At 37.4% G+C, this 14,931-nt stretch overlaps 1 protein-coding gene across 1 annotated transcript; it reads left to right on the top strand.

The window, feature by feature from the left end:
- The first annotated feature begins 1,468 nt into the window (after positions 1-1,468).
- LOC145553667 (uncharacterized) lies at positions 1,469-14,123 on the top strand. The gene is made up of 2 exons (XM_081612476.1): positions 1,469-1,958; positions 11,959-14,123. The coding sequence occupies exons 1-2, from the start codon at positions 1,895-1,897 to the stop codon at positions 13,764-13,766; spliced, it is 1,872 nt and encodes a 623-aa protein (XP_081468602.1). The 5' UTR covers positions 1,469-1,894; the 3' UTR covers positions 13,767-14,123.
- Positions 14,124-14,931: the final 808 nt, after the last annotated feature.

Raw genomic sequence — 14,931 nt, 5'->3', positions numbered from 1 at the left:
CTCCATGAGGATAAGAAGGAGATAGAAAAACTAAACTCAGTTGTTTGGCAGTATGTGCTGACACCGAAGACCAGACTTACGTGACAAGAATGTGCTGGAAGACACTAACGACGTAGCCCACTTTGGTTTGTTTTGGAGCGATATGGGGGGACGGTGAACCCTACGGAAGAGGATTAGTGCCACTGGAAAACAAAAATAAAACAGTTCTGACCAGTCTTTTCTGCATGGAGTTTGCACGTTCTCCCTGTGCATGCGTGGGTTTTCTCCGGGTACTCCGGCTTCCTCCCACAGTCCAAAAACATGTTGGGTTAATTGGCCTCTCCAATTCTGATAAAAAAAATAGTCAGAATTCTGAGATTAAAGCCAGATTTTTTTTTTTCTTTTTTCCCGTGGCCCTAATCCTCTTCCGTAGTGAACTCTGGATGACCTAAAAATAATTTATCTCAGAAACAATAGCTGCACAAACGACAGTTTTAATGGCACAAACCTGCACAAATGGAGCACTAACCATTCAGACAATTTGCTGGATTTTTTTGACGTGGGTGGGGTGTCAGCTTCACACAGCTGTGAGGAAGAAGTGGGAGATATCTTTAAAGAGAGACTGATTCACTGCAGCACGGAGGAATCTCGTATCGGATTTTGGACTCGATCTCAACAGCTGATTTTTCACTTTGAAGCTAGAAATCCTTGGATGGAAAACAGCCGACAGATAGTATATATTAGACATTATATATATATTACTTATTATATAACACATTATTTAACATGTGTATACACATATATACATTTGTATATATATATATATATATAACTAAATAATTTAATAAATAATTATGAAGGACTGTGTGCTTTGTAAAATGCTCATCATACATCAATATTATATCAACATCAGGATATCCTATTCTATTGTTTTCTATTTAAATATGCTGAACTATGTATCAATACATTTAAAAAATTGTAAAAAAAAAATACAATTGTTTATAAATGTAGCTTTGACAGATTTTTGAATAAGGTTTTCAGTAACAAAAAACCATGTAATGATTGATTAAATTCGCAGATACTTTACTGTGACTGTCAAATATATAAGGCTAGAAATGGATATATGTATAATATAAAAGTGGAGCGGTCGTTATACTGTACTTGGCTAAAAGGTTTTCATAATGGATGTGTTTATTATTGACTTTTATTTTTTTCATTCACTAAACACAAAGAAAACAAAGCAATAATACTTACACCAGCACACGATCTTTGTTCTTATTGAATCTATGACGGTTGAGCTGCAAATGTGGTCGTGCACAAGCTTTAATCCATGCAAGGCATTCCGTTTCAGGTTTTGGAAATCTGTGAATTTTAGTTCCACAAATACAATCAGGATACTGACATCGCCTGTACAGATACCCCACTGACGGTGGAGAGCCATACTTTTTCGAGTCCTGACGCAAAAACTTTCTGTTAGTCTGCTAGTCCACAATGTACATTAGCATGTGTTTACTAATGTAGCTTGTGTTTGTGAGGCGGTCACGCATGTGGTAGCTGCGCTGTGACGTGAAATGGGCATTAGACAATGAAACGTGGACCCTGTGGTAAGGTCCATCGTAGTATGAGAACTCTTTAGATGTGATGACCGTATGATCCACAAGGTGGCGGTAATGCAATGACATGAAAGCCGACAGTCATACAATCCCAAAGAAGAAGAATAGGAGGAGGAGGAGGAGGAGGAAGAAGAAGAAGCTAAAGCTAAAGAGGACGGCATGCGGTCTGTTGTGTTGAATGTTTGAGTGTTTCTCTAAAATATCTTCAGTCCAGCTTAAACGAGTTTATCAACGAGCGGTTAACTGCTGCTGAAGAAACATTCACAGAGTTTAAAGAAATAACCGTCAAGTCGGAGGAAGAGATGGACGATCAGCGCAAACTGCTGGATTTCTCCCGGACTCCCCAGATAATCTTACACCGGATAGGTAGGAAACACCAGCGTTTGTTCTTTTCCTGTATAAATGTTTTTTTAACAGGTAAATGAACTCAGACATCATAATTACGCTGTTAGAATGGCTTATTTATGTAGAGAGAAAATGGAGCCAATGACCTTTATTTCATGGCTCTCCTCCTTTAACTACTGAGACTTACTTTTGAAAACAGGAGGAATATGAACAATGTAGCGCAAGGTTAGTAAAGCTAGCAACATAAAATAATAGCAGACGCAAAAGCGTGAAGAAAGTGTGACAACTTTGCCGAAACACGTTGTTTGAGGTTGTAGTTCTTGAGATAAGCGCGCGGAACAAGCACGTGCTTTCTCAGTGCTCATAAAGAGCACGCGCATATTTTGCCGCGTGGGCGGTGCGGAGCGGCGTGAAGACGAAGGGAAAGAGGGAGGGGGACCTGCGTGAAGCTGACACCCCACCCACGTCAAAAAATCCAGCAAATAGTCTGAATGGTTAGTGCTCCGTTTGTGCAGGTTTGTGCCGTTAAAATTTTCGTTTGTGCAGTTTTGGTTTCTGAGATATTAAACATTATTTTTTAGGTCATCTAGAGTTCACCATCCCCCCATATCTCTCCAAAACAAACAAAAGTGGTCTAGTTCGTTAGTGCTCCGTTTGTGCAGGTTTGTGCCGTTAAAATTTTCGTTTGTGCAGCTTTCATCTTTGAGATATTAAAAGTTATAATTTTGGCCGATGACGTCATCATCCCCCCATATCGCTCCAAAACAAACCAAAGTGGGCTAGTTCGTTAGTGCTCTGTTTGTGCAGGTTTGTGCCGTTAAAATTTTCGTTTGTGCAGCTTTCGTCTTTGAGATATTAAAAGTTATAATTTTGGCCGATGACGTCACCATCCCCCCATATGCTCCAAAACAAACCAAAGTGGGCTAGTTCGTTAGTGCTCTGTTTGTGCAGGTTTGTGCCGTTAAAATTTTCGTTTGTGCAGTTTTGGTTTCTGATTTATTAAAAGTTATAATTTTGGTCGATGACGTCATCATCCCCCCATATGCTCCAAAACAAACCAAAGTGGGCTACTTCGTTAGTGCTCCGTTTGTGCAGGTTTGTGCCGTTAAAATTTTCGTTTGTGCAGTTTTGGTTTCTGAGATATTAAAAGTTATAATTTTGGTCGATGACGTCACCGTCACCCTATCACGTTCCAAATCAAACCTAAGTGTGGGCTACTTCTTGTAATTCTTCAGATTCTCAGCTGTTGTACAATGTGTACATTTTGTTTTGAACTTCAATAAAGACTTAGAACAAGAAAAAATGTGTCTCATTTCAAGAAATGTTTTAAGATAGCAATGTTTTTTCACGAACGTAGCGTTCTCTCCACAATAATTGAATCCTAATAAATGACATGCAGCCTGACCCTAACGTAATGTGTATAACCTGTTCAACTGTGCTTTGATTTCGGAGGTGGTCTGAAGAATTATATTCACATTGTTGATGTACTGTCTGCTGATTATGCAGCAAACGTGTAAAAAAATTACATGAGCCTATAAAGGCCAATTTGCTAGTTGCTTGAGCAAAGATTTTGCCGAGTAAAACGGAAATGTGTCATTATTTCAAAGTTCATCCAAGTAATGTACTTAATATTTAGTAAATATAGTTTCAATGCAACGACTTTCATTTCATCCAATTTCTTACATTAAATGTGTATGGGCTTCAAGGAGACATGTTTTGCGAACTTTGACATAGTTCTCACACAACTGGGATTGGCTCCACCCACACTGTAGTGAGCCTCCTGCCCCCCCCCCCATCTTGTTTTGCAGAGCAAGTGTAATTTCAACCTCTCGTTAATATTCTAGCGGTCTCAAATCGTTTTGAATAAGTCATTTTTGGAATTTTTTCAACCCCGATTTTGATTTTTTAACAAGGTAAGTAAATTAATGCTCAACTAGCAAATTGGCCTTTATAGGCTCATGTAATTTTTTTTACACGTTTGCTGCATAATCAGCAGACAGTACATCAACAATGTGAATATAATTCTTCAGACCACCTCCGAAATCAAAGCACAGTTGAACAGGTTATACACATTACGTCAGGGTCAGGCTGCATGTCATTTATTAGGATTCAATTATTGTGGAGAGAACGCTACGTTCGTGAAAAAACATTGCTATCTTAAAACATTTCTTGAAATGAGACACATTTTTTCTTGTTCTAAGTCTTTATTGAAGTTCAAAACAAAATGTACACATTGTACAACAGCTGAGAATCTGAAGAATTACAAGAAGTAGCCCACACTTAGGTTTGATTTGGAACGTGATAGGGTGACGGTGACGTCATCGGCCAAAATTATAACTTTTAATATCTCAGAAACCAAAACTGCACAAACGAAAATTTTAACGGCACAAACCTGCACAAACGGAGCACTAACGAAGTAGCCCACTTTGGTTTGTTTTGGAGCATATGGGGGGATGATGACGTCATCGACCAAAATTATAACTTTTAATATCTCAGAAACCAAAACTGCACAAACGAAAATTTTAACGGCACAAACCTGCACAAACAGAGCACTAACGAACTAGCCCACTTTGGTTTGTTTTGGAGCATATGGGGGGATGGTGACGTCATCGGCCAAAATTATAACTTTTAATATCTCAAAGATGAAAGCTGCACAAACGAAAATTTTAACGGCACAAACCTGCACAAACGGAGCACTAACGAACTAGCCCACTTTTGTTTGTTTTGGAGAGATATGGGGGGATGGTGAACTCTAGATGACCTAAAAAATAATGTTTAATATCTCAGAAACCAAAACTGCACAAACGAAAATTTTAACGGCACAAACCTGCACAAACGGAGCACTAACGAACTAGCCCACTTTGGTTTGTTTTGGAGCATATGGGGGGATGGTGACGTCATCGGCCAAAATTATAACTTTTAATATCTCAAAGATGAAAGCTGCACAAACGAAAATTTTAACGGCACAAACCTGCACAAACGGAGCACTAACGAACTAGCCCACTTTTGTTTGTTTTGGAGAGATATGGGGGGATGGTGAACTCTAGATGACCTAAAAAATAATGTTTAATATCTCAGAAACCAAAACTGCACAAACGAAAATTTTAACGGCACAAACCTGCACAAACGGAGCACTAACCATTCAGACTATTTGCTGGATTTTTTGACGTGGGTGGGGTGTCAGCTTCACGCAGGTGGGAGGGGGATATAAACATAATATAAGATTAGACCCCGCATTGCCGGTGTTATGCCCAGAAAAGCCCGCCTGCCCAAATTTGCATCCCCTGTCGCGGGAGCGCGCATCGCTCTAAGCTCTCGCATATTGACGAGGAAACGGATAAAAATATGACCGAAGAGGACATTTTAAAGATATTTGTAACATTATCACGTTTCCTAACCATGTAATCCCTAATACGGTGGGTTTTATTTCGCAAATTATTTGAAATAAATACGGTTTTTACACTTTTATTGACACAATGAGTCGAACTTTTTTTCAGTCCGTGTCTGTTGTAAACGTTCTCCGCAAATGGTTTGAAATTCTCTGCTTTGTCTTTTGATATCATAATAGCTCAAAAGCATTACAACAGAGACCCATTATGTAGAGCATTTTATATCATGCTTCACTTCTAGTCTGTTAATGTAGGAGGAAATGCAACTTAATTTATGAGCCTGAAAATATTTGCATCCGTCTTGTTGATATGAAACTTATAGCATTAGCTCAGAGAACAAGTGTCATTACGTAGAAGAGATTAAAATCATTTCAGCTCTTTATTTCCCCCAATTAGCACAGGGATGCATGTTTTGGCAATATAGATTTTGAGCCTGCCACAATATGCATCCCTTCTCTATTCCCCTCAAATATTATCCTATCGATATAAAACATATACCAGCAGTTATTGGAACTACTCAGATTATGTAGAAAAAATTATTTCACTATTAACTCTTGAATTCTTTAAATTAGCACAGGGATGCGTTTTTGGGCAAATTTTCAGCCTGCCAAAATATGCATCCCTTATCTATTCCCCTCAAATATTATCCTAATGATTTAAAACTTATACCAGCAGTTCTTGGAACTACTCAAATTATGTAGAAATAGTTATTTTACTTTTAACTCTTTATTTCTCAAAGTTAGCACAGGGATGCATTTTTGGGCAATATGGATTTCCAGCCTGCCAAAATATGCATCCCTTATCTATTCCCCTCAAATATTATCCTAATGATTTAAAACTTATACCAGCAGCTCTTGGAACTACTCTGATTATGTAGAAAAAGTTATTTCACTATTAACTCTTGAATTCTTTAAATTAGCACAGGGATGCGTTTTTGGGCAAAATTTCCAGCCTGCCAAAATATGCATCCCTTATCTATTCCCCTCAAATATTATCCTATTGATTTAAAACTTATACCATCAGTTCTTGGAGCTACTCTCATTATGTAGAAAAAGTTATTTCACTCTTAACTCTCTAATTCTTCAAATTAGCACAGGAATGCATTTTTGGGCAATATGGATGGCCTGCCAAAATACGCATCCCCTGTCTATTCTCCTTAAATATTATTATAGTGATTTAAAACTTATACCAGCAGTTCTTGGAGCTACTCTCATTATGTAGAAATAGTTATTTTACTTTTAACTCTATTTCTCAAAGTTAGCACAGGGATGCATTTTTGGGCAATATGGATTTCCAGCCTGCCAAAATATGCACCCCTCTCTATTCCCCTCAAATATTATCCAATTAATTTAAAACTTATAACAGCAGTTCTTGGAGCTACCCTCATTATGTAGAAAACGTTATTTCACTCTTAACTCTTCAATTCTTCAAATTAGCACTGAAATCCATATTGCCCAAAAACGCATCCCTGTGCTAATTTGAAGAATTAAAGAGTTACGAATGAAATAACTTTTTCTACATAATGAGAGTAGCTCCAAGAACTGATGGTATAAGTTTTAAATCACTATAATAATATTTAAGGAGAATAGACAGGGGATGCGTATTTTGGCAGGCCATCCATATTGCCCAAAAACGCATCCCTGTGCTAATTTGAAGAATTAAAGAGTTAAGAATGAAATAACTTTTTCTACATAATGAGAGTAGCTCCAAGAACTGCTGCTATAAGTTTTAAATCAATTGGATAATATTTGAGGGGAATAGATATGGGATGCATATTTTGGCAGGCTGGAAATCCATATTGCCCAAAAATGCATCCCTGTGCTAACTTTGAGAAATAAAGAGTTAAAAGTAAAATAACTATTTCTACATAATTTGAGTAGTTCCAAGAACTGCTGGTATAAGTTTTAAATCATTAGGATAATATTTGAGGGGAATAGATAAGGGATGCATATTTTGGCAGGCTGAAAATTTGCCCAAAAACGCATCCCTGTGCTAATTTAAAGAATTCAAGAGTTAATAGTGAAATAATTTTTTCTACATAATCTGAGTAGTTCCAATAACTGCTGGTATATGTTTTATATCGATAGGATAATATTTGAGGGGAATAGAGAAGGGATGCATATTGTGGCAGGCTCAAAATCTATATTGCCAAAACATGCATCCCTGTGCTAATTGGGGGAAATAAAGAGCTGAAATGATTTAATCTCTTCTACGTAATGACACTTGTTCTCTGAGCTAATGCTATAAGTTTCATATCAACAAGACGGATGCAAATATTTTCAGGCTCATAAATTAAGTTGCATTTCCTCCTACATTAACAGACTAGAAGTGAAGCATGATATAAAATGCTCTACATAATGGGTCTCTGTTGTAATGCTTTTGAGCTATTATGATATCAAAAGACAAAGCAGAGAATTTCAAACCATTTGCGGAGAACGTTTACAACAGACACGGACTGAAAAAAAGTTCGACTCATTGTGTCAATAAAAGTGTAAAAACCGTATTTATTTCAAATAATTTGCGAAATAAAACCCACCGTATTAGGGATTACATGGTTAGGAAACGTGATAATGTTACAAATATCTTTAAAATGTCCTCTTCGGTCATATTTTTATCCGTTTCCTCGTCAATATGCGAGAGCTTAGAGCGATGCGCGCTCCCGCGACAGGGGATGCAAATTTGGGCAGGCGGGCTTTTCTGGGCATAACACCGGCTCCGGCGCAGGAAATACGGCGGCCATCTTGGAGCGGTACTCCCTCCTACTTTGCTCTACCAAAACAGCACAAGATGCCTCAGCTCTGAGGAATTTTGTTGTTTGGATCGATGGACTATTGATGTGAGGACTCCACAGACAACATTTCACAAGTAAGATGAATATATTGTGTATATTTTGTGATTAGAATATTACTTTACTGTATTTATGTCCACCGGTGAACCAGCTAATATTAGCTACACTGCTTGGTGTAATACGGGGTTCAACCCCGCTATGAAGGCTAACTGAGATTCTGTAAATCTAAAAAAATTTATTATTCTCTAACATTGACTTAGATTATCTGACACAAGACCATACATTAGAAATGTGACAATGTAACATATATTATAAAACTTATGTGTTCTAACATACACCAGAAAGTTTACACAGGTGGTAAAGACTGTGATTTATATGTAATTCTTTCACTCTGCCAAAAGTAAGATGCATCCCAAATCTTCCGTTTTTGTTTTGAAGGTTTCATAAAGACACAATGTGAGGAAGAAGAGAGAGATATCTTTAAAGAGAGACGGATTCACTGCAGCACGGATGAATCTCACATCGGATTTTGGTCTCAATCTCAGCTGCTGAATCTCTCTGAAGCCAGAACTCGTCGGCTGACAAACGTGTGTGTGTATATATATATATACTATATATATATATATATATGTGTGTGTGTGTGATGTGTATACATGCATACATATAAACATGTATCCAATATATATTCAGTATTAATCATTATTTATTCGTCATTATTATTCATTATGTATTTGTGTTTGTATAGTTATATAAATATGTATTGATATTACTAAATAATTTATTAAATAAATTATGACCGGCTGTGTGCTTTGTAATATGCTCTTCATACATCGATATCAGAATATTCCATTCCTATTCTATTGTTTTAGCCACTAAGCATAATTAAATATGCTGAACCATGTATTAAAAACATACTTAAATAACACAATTGTTTATAAATGTAGCTTTGATAGATTTTTGAATATGGTTTCCAGTAACAAAAAAGCGTGTTGTGATCGATTAAATGGGCTGATACATCATTGTGCCTGCTAAACACATAACGCTGAGTGGAGTAGTGTACCTGTCAAAGATGGCCGCCTTAGGGGGAGCCATCTTGGTGCGACAAGCAATATGGATGAAAAACAAAAAAACTGCCATACTGAGCCCTTTATGGGGCGGAGCTTAGAGCAGTGTTTTTCAACCACTGTTCCGCGGCACACTAGTGTACCGTGAGTGATCGTCAGGTGTGCCGCGGTAATTATTCAATTTCAAATACGATACCGTATTTTCCAGACTATAAACTACTACTTTTTCCTAAGCATTGAAACATGCGGATTGTAGCCCAGGGCATCTTTCTGTGGATTTTTCTTCAACCACCAGGGGGCTCTTTAGCAGAAAGTGAATCATTAGAAGTCAAAATTCCAAATCAAAGAAGAACGGCTAATTTTCATTTAGAACAACCACATGCTAGCAGCAGGCATGACAGAGAAATGTTTTCAAACTCGTATGATGCAGCTTTTAAGTCGAGGGCTGTCGATCTGGCACTACAGGAGGGAAATAAAGCCGCTACACTTGAGCTCGGTGTGAACAAAACCATGGTTCGGCTTTCGAGACGGAGTGCTGCGTCCTTAATGTATCCAGAAGATTTATTAGAACGCAGCCCTCTGCCTGGCTACTATAAAAACTAAAACCAGAGAGAGACTGAGAGTTGTTGAGGAAGAGCTTTGTCTTTCTTCAATTTCTGCCAAGAATTCAGCTCTTTTCATCCAAACATGCACAGGTTTCACACTAGGTCGGTAAAATATACAGATATTGACATTTTGTACATGCAACTCTCCATATTGTAACAGTGAATATGAAGTGAAATGTTTCCCAAATATTATTTCTTCTTTCAGAATAAGAATTATTTTCTGTATTCCTGCTATAAGAATGCTTGTGAATTACTTGTGAATACTAAGAATGCTTGTGAATTAATGCTTGTGAATTAGAAGTTGTAGAAAACTTCAAAGTAAAACACTTTGAAGTTTTCTACAACTTCTTTAAATTTACCACCACAGTGTTGTTGCACTGTTCAGGTGTATTTCTGAAGTGGACATGTTAAGTGCAATTTGAAATAAGAAGGCAAAATGTGTTAAAATGCATTTTTTGTTTATTTGATTCCTATTCAAGATACTTTGATAAGTGACTACATATAGGCGGCGACAGAGTATCTTTGTTTCCATTTTTGGTTGGTGGTGTGCTTTGTGATATTTTTTCAATTAAAACAATGTACCTTGGCTCAAAAAAGGTTGAAAAACACTGGTTTAGAGCACCGGTGAGCAGCATGTAGACGAAAGAAGGGAAAGAAGCTGTAGAGATTTTACTGTTCGCATTCTGTCATTTAACTTGCTGTTTGCAGTTTGTTGTCACCTTAATTTGATTTGTGTGTGTGGAAATGCAAGTAAGTAATGTCAGAAGTTAAGGACATTGTTTATTTAGCTGAGTATTTAAGTTTTTACCCTTAATTGATAGCATGCTTTGTTCACGTGTGAACTTGATGAGAGCTACACAACGTGGGTTATTATTTAGAAACGGGATGTTTGTAACCTTAATATTGCAGTTATTTAGTAAGTGTGATATAACTTCAGTCATTTTATTTAGGCATTATTCAGACACAGATGCTGTATTACTATTTATCTTTTCTAGAACCACACAATTTCGTCAAATTAAGAAATAAACAGCAAGTGCAAGTTAAACCCACTGACGTGCCACTCTGCCTTTCTTTGGAGTTCTAACTGGACTCACCACCGTGATCTGAACATTTCCACTAGCGAGTTGCAGTCTGTATCTTTAAAGTATTAACATTTTGTGGGGGGTGCTGTGGTGACGCAGGGGCTTGGCAAGACCCATGTATTGAGGCCTTAGTCCTTGTGGTGGTGGTCGCAGGTTCGATTCCCGACCTGGTAACATTTTCCACATGTATTCCGCCTCTCTGATTACCCTCTTTCCTGTCTAACTTTTTGCACAAAGTCTAACCCTCCCTATTGTAATTCATAGGGGGGCCCAGAATATGTTTGAAAACCACTGGGGGGTCCAGGAGAAAAAGTTTGGGAAGCACTGGTCCAGAGTGACATAGCGAGTAACAAGCCAATCACAACTCTCTCTCTCCTGTTTGTCAGAATTTATGTATTAGAATCATAAACATCTTTTAGTTGTTTATTCATTGTAAGGCTTCATGTTGTTTTCACGTTGCCTATTTTACATATATTTTCCCCTTGATCTCCCAGTAGAGCATATGAAACACAGCGGTGCATCGGCTCAGGAGTCGAATGATTGGATGGAGTTCCTCAGGGCTTCATGAAGCTTCATCTCACCATCACTACTTTTCATTGTCTCCTGTCCTGCTCTGGTCAAAACCCACAGGCCCAACCCAGTGCATGCTGGTCCAATACCAGTACCTATATTTACATATAATGGACCCACAGTTCTTCCTGTCTAACTTAGAAAAGTAAATAACAAAGGAACAAAAACTAAACAATTATTAACCTACAAATAAACTCTGTAATTAAACCCCAAAGATATAAAGTGTACTAAAATCAAATTTTAATACATATAAAAGTAATGAAAATAAACGATGGTTCCAAATAAAGTAACATCTTGAAATAATAAAATTTAAAACGATTCTAATTATTTTTACAAATTAAAATTGTTTTTTAATATCTTTAATTCTCCAATTATCAGCTGAGTTTGTTGAGTGATCTTTCGGTCTACACTCTAATTTTTAGATGTGGGTTTTTTCTCTTTCATTTCTGTCTTAAATGATTTACAACTTTTATTTACTTCAATAAAGTTAACAATTGCTCTTTTCCTCTGTTTTCTTGTCCAGATTCCCTGTGGTGTAACATTTATAACCAGGAGAGGAGATCCACTCTGGACCAGGAGGAGTTAAAACCTCTGCAGGTGAAACAACAGGAAGAATCAGAAGATCATCAGATAAAAGAAGAACAGGAGGATCTAGAACATCAGCAGATAAAAGAAGCGCAGGAGGATCTAGAACATCAGATAAAAGAAGAGCAAGAGGATCTAGAACATCAGCAGATAAAAGTGGAAGAGAAAGAAGTTTACTGCAGTCAGGATGAAGAACAGGTTGAGTTAAAACAGGAGACTGATACCTGCATGGTGGTTCCTGTTGATAAACAAAGGAACCAAGTCATCTTCCAGGAAGCTGCTGAAGCTGAGATCCAAAATCAGGAAAGAAGAAAACGTTCCTTATGTGTGACCTGTGGAAAAACTTTTAGTAGAAAACATTTAGCTCAGCACATGAGGATTCACACTGGTGAAAAGCCGTTTTTATGTGGGCACTGTGGAAAAGGTTTTGGTCAAAGAAAAAATTTACTTCAGCACATGAGGATTCACACTGGTGAAAAGCCGTTTTTATGTGGGCACTGTGGAAAAAGTTTTGGTGAAAAACAGAATTTAACTCAGCACATAAGGATTCACACTGGTGAAAAGCCTTTTTCATGCGTGAACTGTGGAAAAGGTTTTCGTCGAAAACGGACTTTAACTGATCACATGGTGATTCACACTGGTGAAAAGCCGTTTTCATGTGTAACCTGTGGAAAGAGTTTTCGTCAAAAAAAAAATTTGCTTCATCACATGATAATTCACACATATGAAAAGCCGTTTTCATGTTTGACCTGTGGAAAAGGTTTTGGTGAAAAACAGAATTTAACTCGGCACATAAAGATTCACACTGGTGAAAAGCCATTTTCATGTTTGACCTGTGGAAAAAGATTTAATTGCAAAAATAATTTAACTCGGCACATGATGATTCACACTGGTGAAAAGCCGTTTTCATGTGGGCACTGTGGAAAAAGGTTTGGTGAAAAACAGAATTTAACTCGGCACATAAGGATTCACACTGGTGAAAAGCCGTTTTTATGTGGGCACTGTGGAAAAAGTTTTGGTGAAAAACAGAGTTTAACTCAGCACATAAGGATTCACACTGGTGAAAAGCCTTTTTCATGCGTGAACTGTGGAAAAGGTTTTCGTCGAAAACAGAATTTAACTCAGCACATAAGGATTCACACTGGTGAAAAGCCTTTTTCATGCGTGAACTGTGGAAAAGGTTTTCGTCGAAAACGGACTTTAACTGATCACATGGTGATTCACACTGGTGAAAAGCCGTTTTCATGTGTGACCTGTGGAAAAGGTTTTCATCACAAAGTTAGTTTAACTTGGCACATGAGGATTCACACTGGTGAAAAGCCGTTTTCATGTGTAACCTGTGGAAAGAGTTTTCGTCAAAAAAAAATTTTGCTTCATCACATGATAATTCACACATATGAAAAGCCGTTTTCATGTTTGACCTGTGGAAAAAGTTTTGGTGAAAAACAGAATTTAACTCGGCACATAAGGATTCACACTGGTGAAAAGCCATTTTCATGTTTGACCTGTGGAAAAAGATTTAATTGCAAAAATAATTTAACTCGGCACATGATGATTCACACTGGTGAAAAGCCGTTTTCATGTGGGCACTGTGGAAAAAGTTTTGGTGAAAAACAGAATTTAACTCGGCACATAAGGATTCACACTGGTGAAAAGCCATTTTCATGTTTGACCTGTGGAAAAAGATTTAATTGCATAGCTAATTTAACTCGGCACATGATGATTCACACTGGTGAAGAGTTGTAGAATTGTTTTCTATGTGTCCTATGTTGAGTTTCACTATAAAATTGATTTGGTGAAAAAATGGAATATGGCTGAAACAATTCCTGAAGTGATTCAAGTACATTGATTATTTAAATTCCTTGAGGAAAATGTATATTCCTCGAAGTGTCACTAAGTTATATTTTATTATTTAATGCTCCGTGTTCCAGCTGGGTTTTTACTTGCGTTGCACAGAGCTCTCACTTCCGCCTGAGTTGTTGACGAAAGCTAAGTGTTAGCAGCATCACGTCCAGTTTTCAACTTCGGCCTGAGAGGATTCTGTTAATATGATGTTTGGGTCTTTGTCGTTTATCGGGGGACCAATAAACAGCCTTTAAATGACTGGCCGATGCCTGGAGTACGGTAGTCTTTTCTCCTCTCTGAGCTGCTGCCTGGTGGCGGTTCAGAGCGAACGACGAGGAAGAGTAAGCACTGCAGGAGTATTTATACAGGTGAGAGAATAGACTGAACACTGCGGGCGGATGAGCATTAGATAATTAACGTAAGTGTAGCTTTACGGACGAACCAGAACATTTATTACTTATCTCAGTCTCAACAAATGGAGGTGGAGCTCATCGCGGCGGCACGGAGCTGGTAGACCAGTTTCTGCGTGCGACGAACGAAGTTGTTAAATCCCATCGCTAACGTAAACACAAAATCTAAAATGTCTGGGCAAGGAGAGTTAATCTATTAAATTGACTGAAGATGAAAACATAAACCAAAAACTGGAGTATAGACATATTTTAGTATTTGTGAACCTGCCTCTTTATTATTGATTTGAATAGAATTTATGATTTTTGTATAGATTTTTTTCAGGTTAACTTGTAAAGTGAGCTATTATTGATGCACGTTAATTTTATAAACTACAGAAAAGTTATTGTTAGAGAAGCTCAACTGTAAAATTTGGACTGATGTTCGTAAGTGATAGTAATACTGCTGTTATGTTAGATGTACCAATGTTTTATTTTATCTTTTTTATATCCGATAACTCGATTAATTGTAAGAATAGTTGATAGATTTCTCAATTACTAAAATATTCGTTCACAACAACCCTAAACTATAATTAAAGACTGGAGGGATTTTATGTCTATAAAGCTGAGAATTTGTTGTATTTGTTAAATGTGATCATTTAGTTCTTGACATGTGGATA

Source organism: Poecilia reticulata, chromosome 11, assembly GCF_904066995.2.
Source record: "Poecilia reticulata chromosome 11, P_reticulata-male-v2, whole genome shotgun sequence".
Taxonomy (NCBI): Eukaryota; Metazoa; Chordata; class Actinopteri; order Cyprinodontiformes; family Poeciliidae; genus Poecilia; species Poecilia reticulata.
This window is presented reverse-complemented; position numbering and strand designations above follow the sequence as displayed.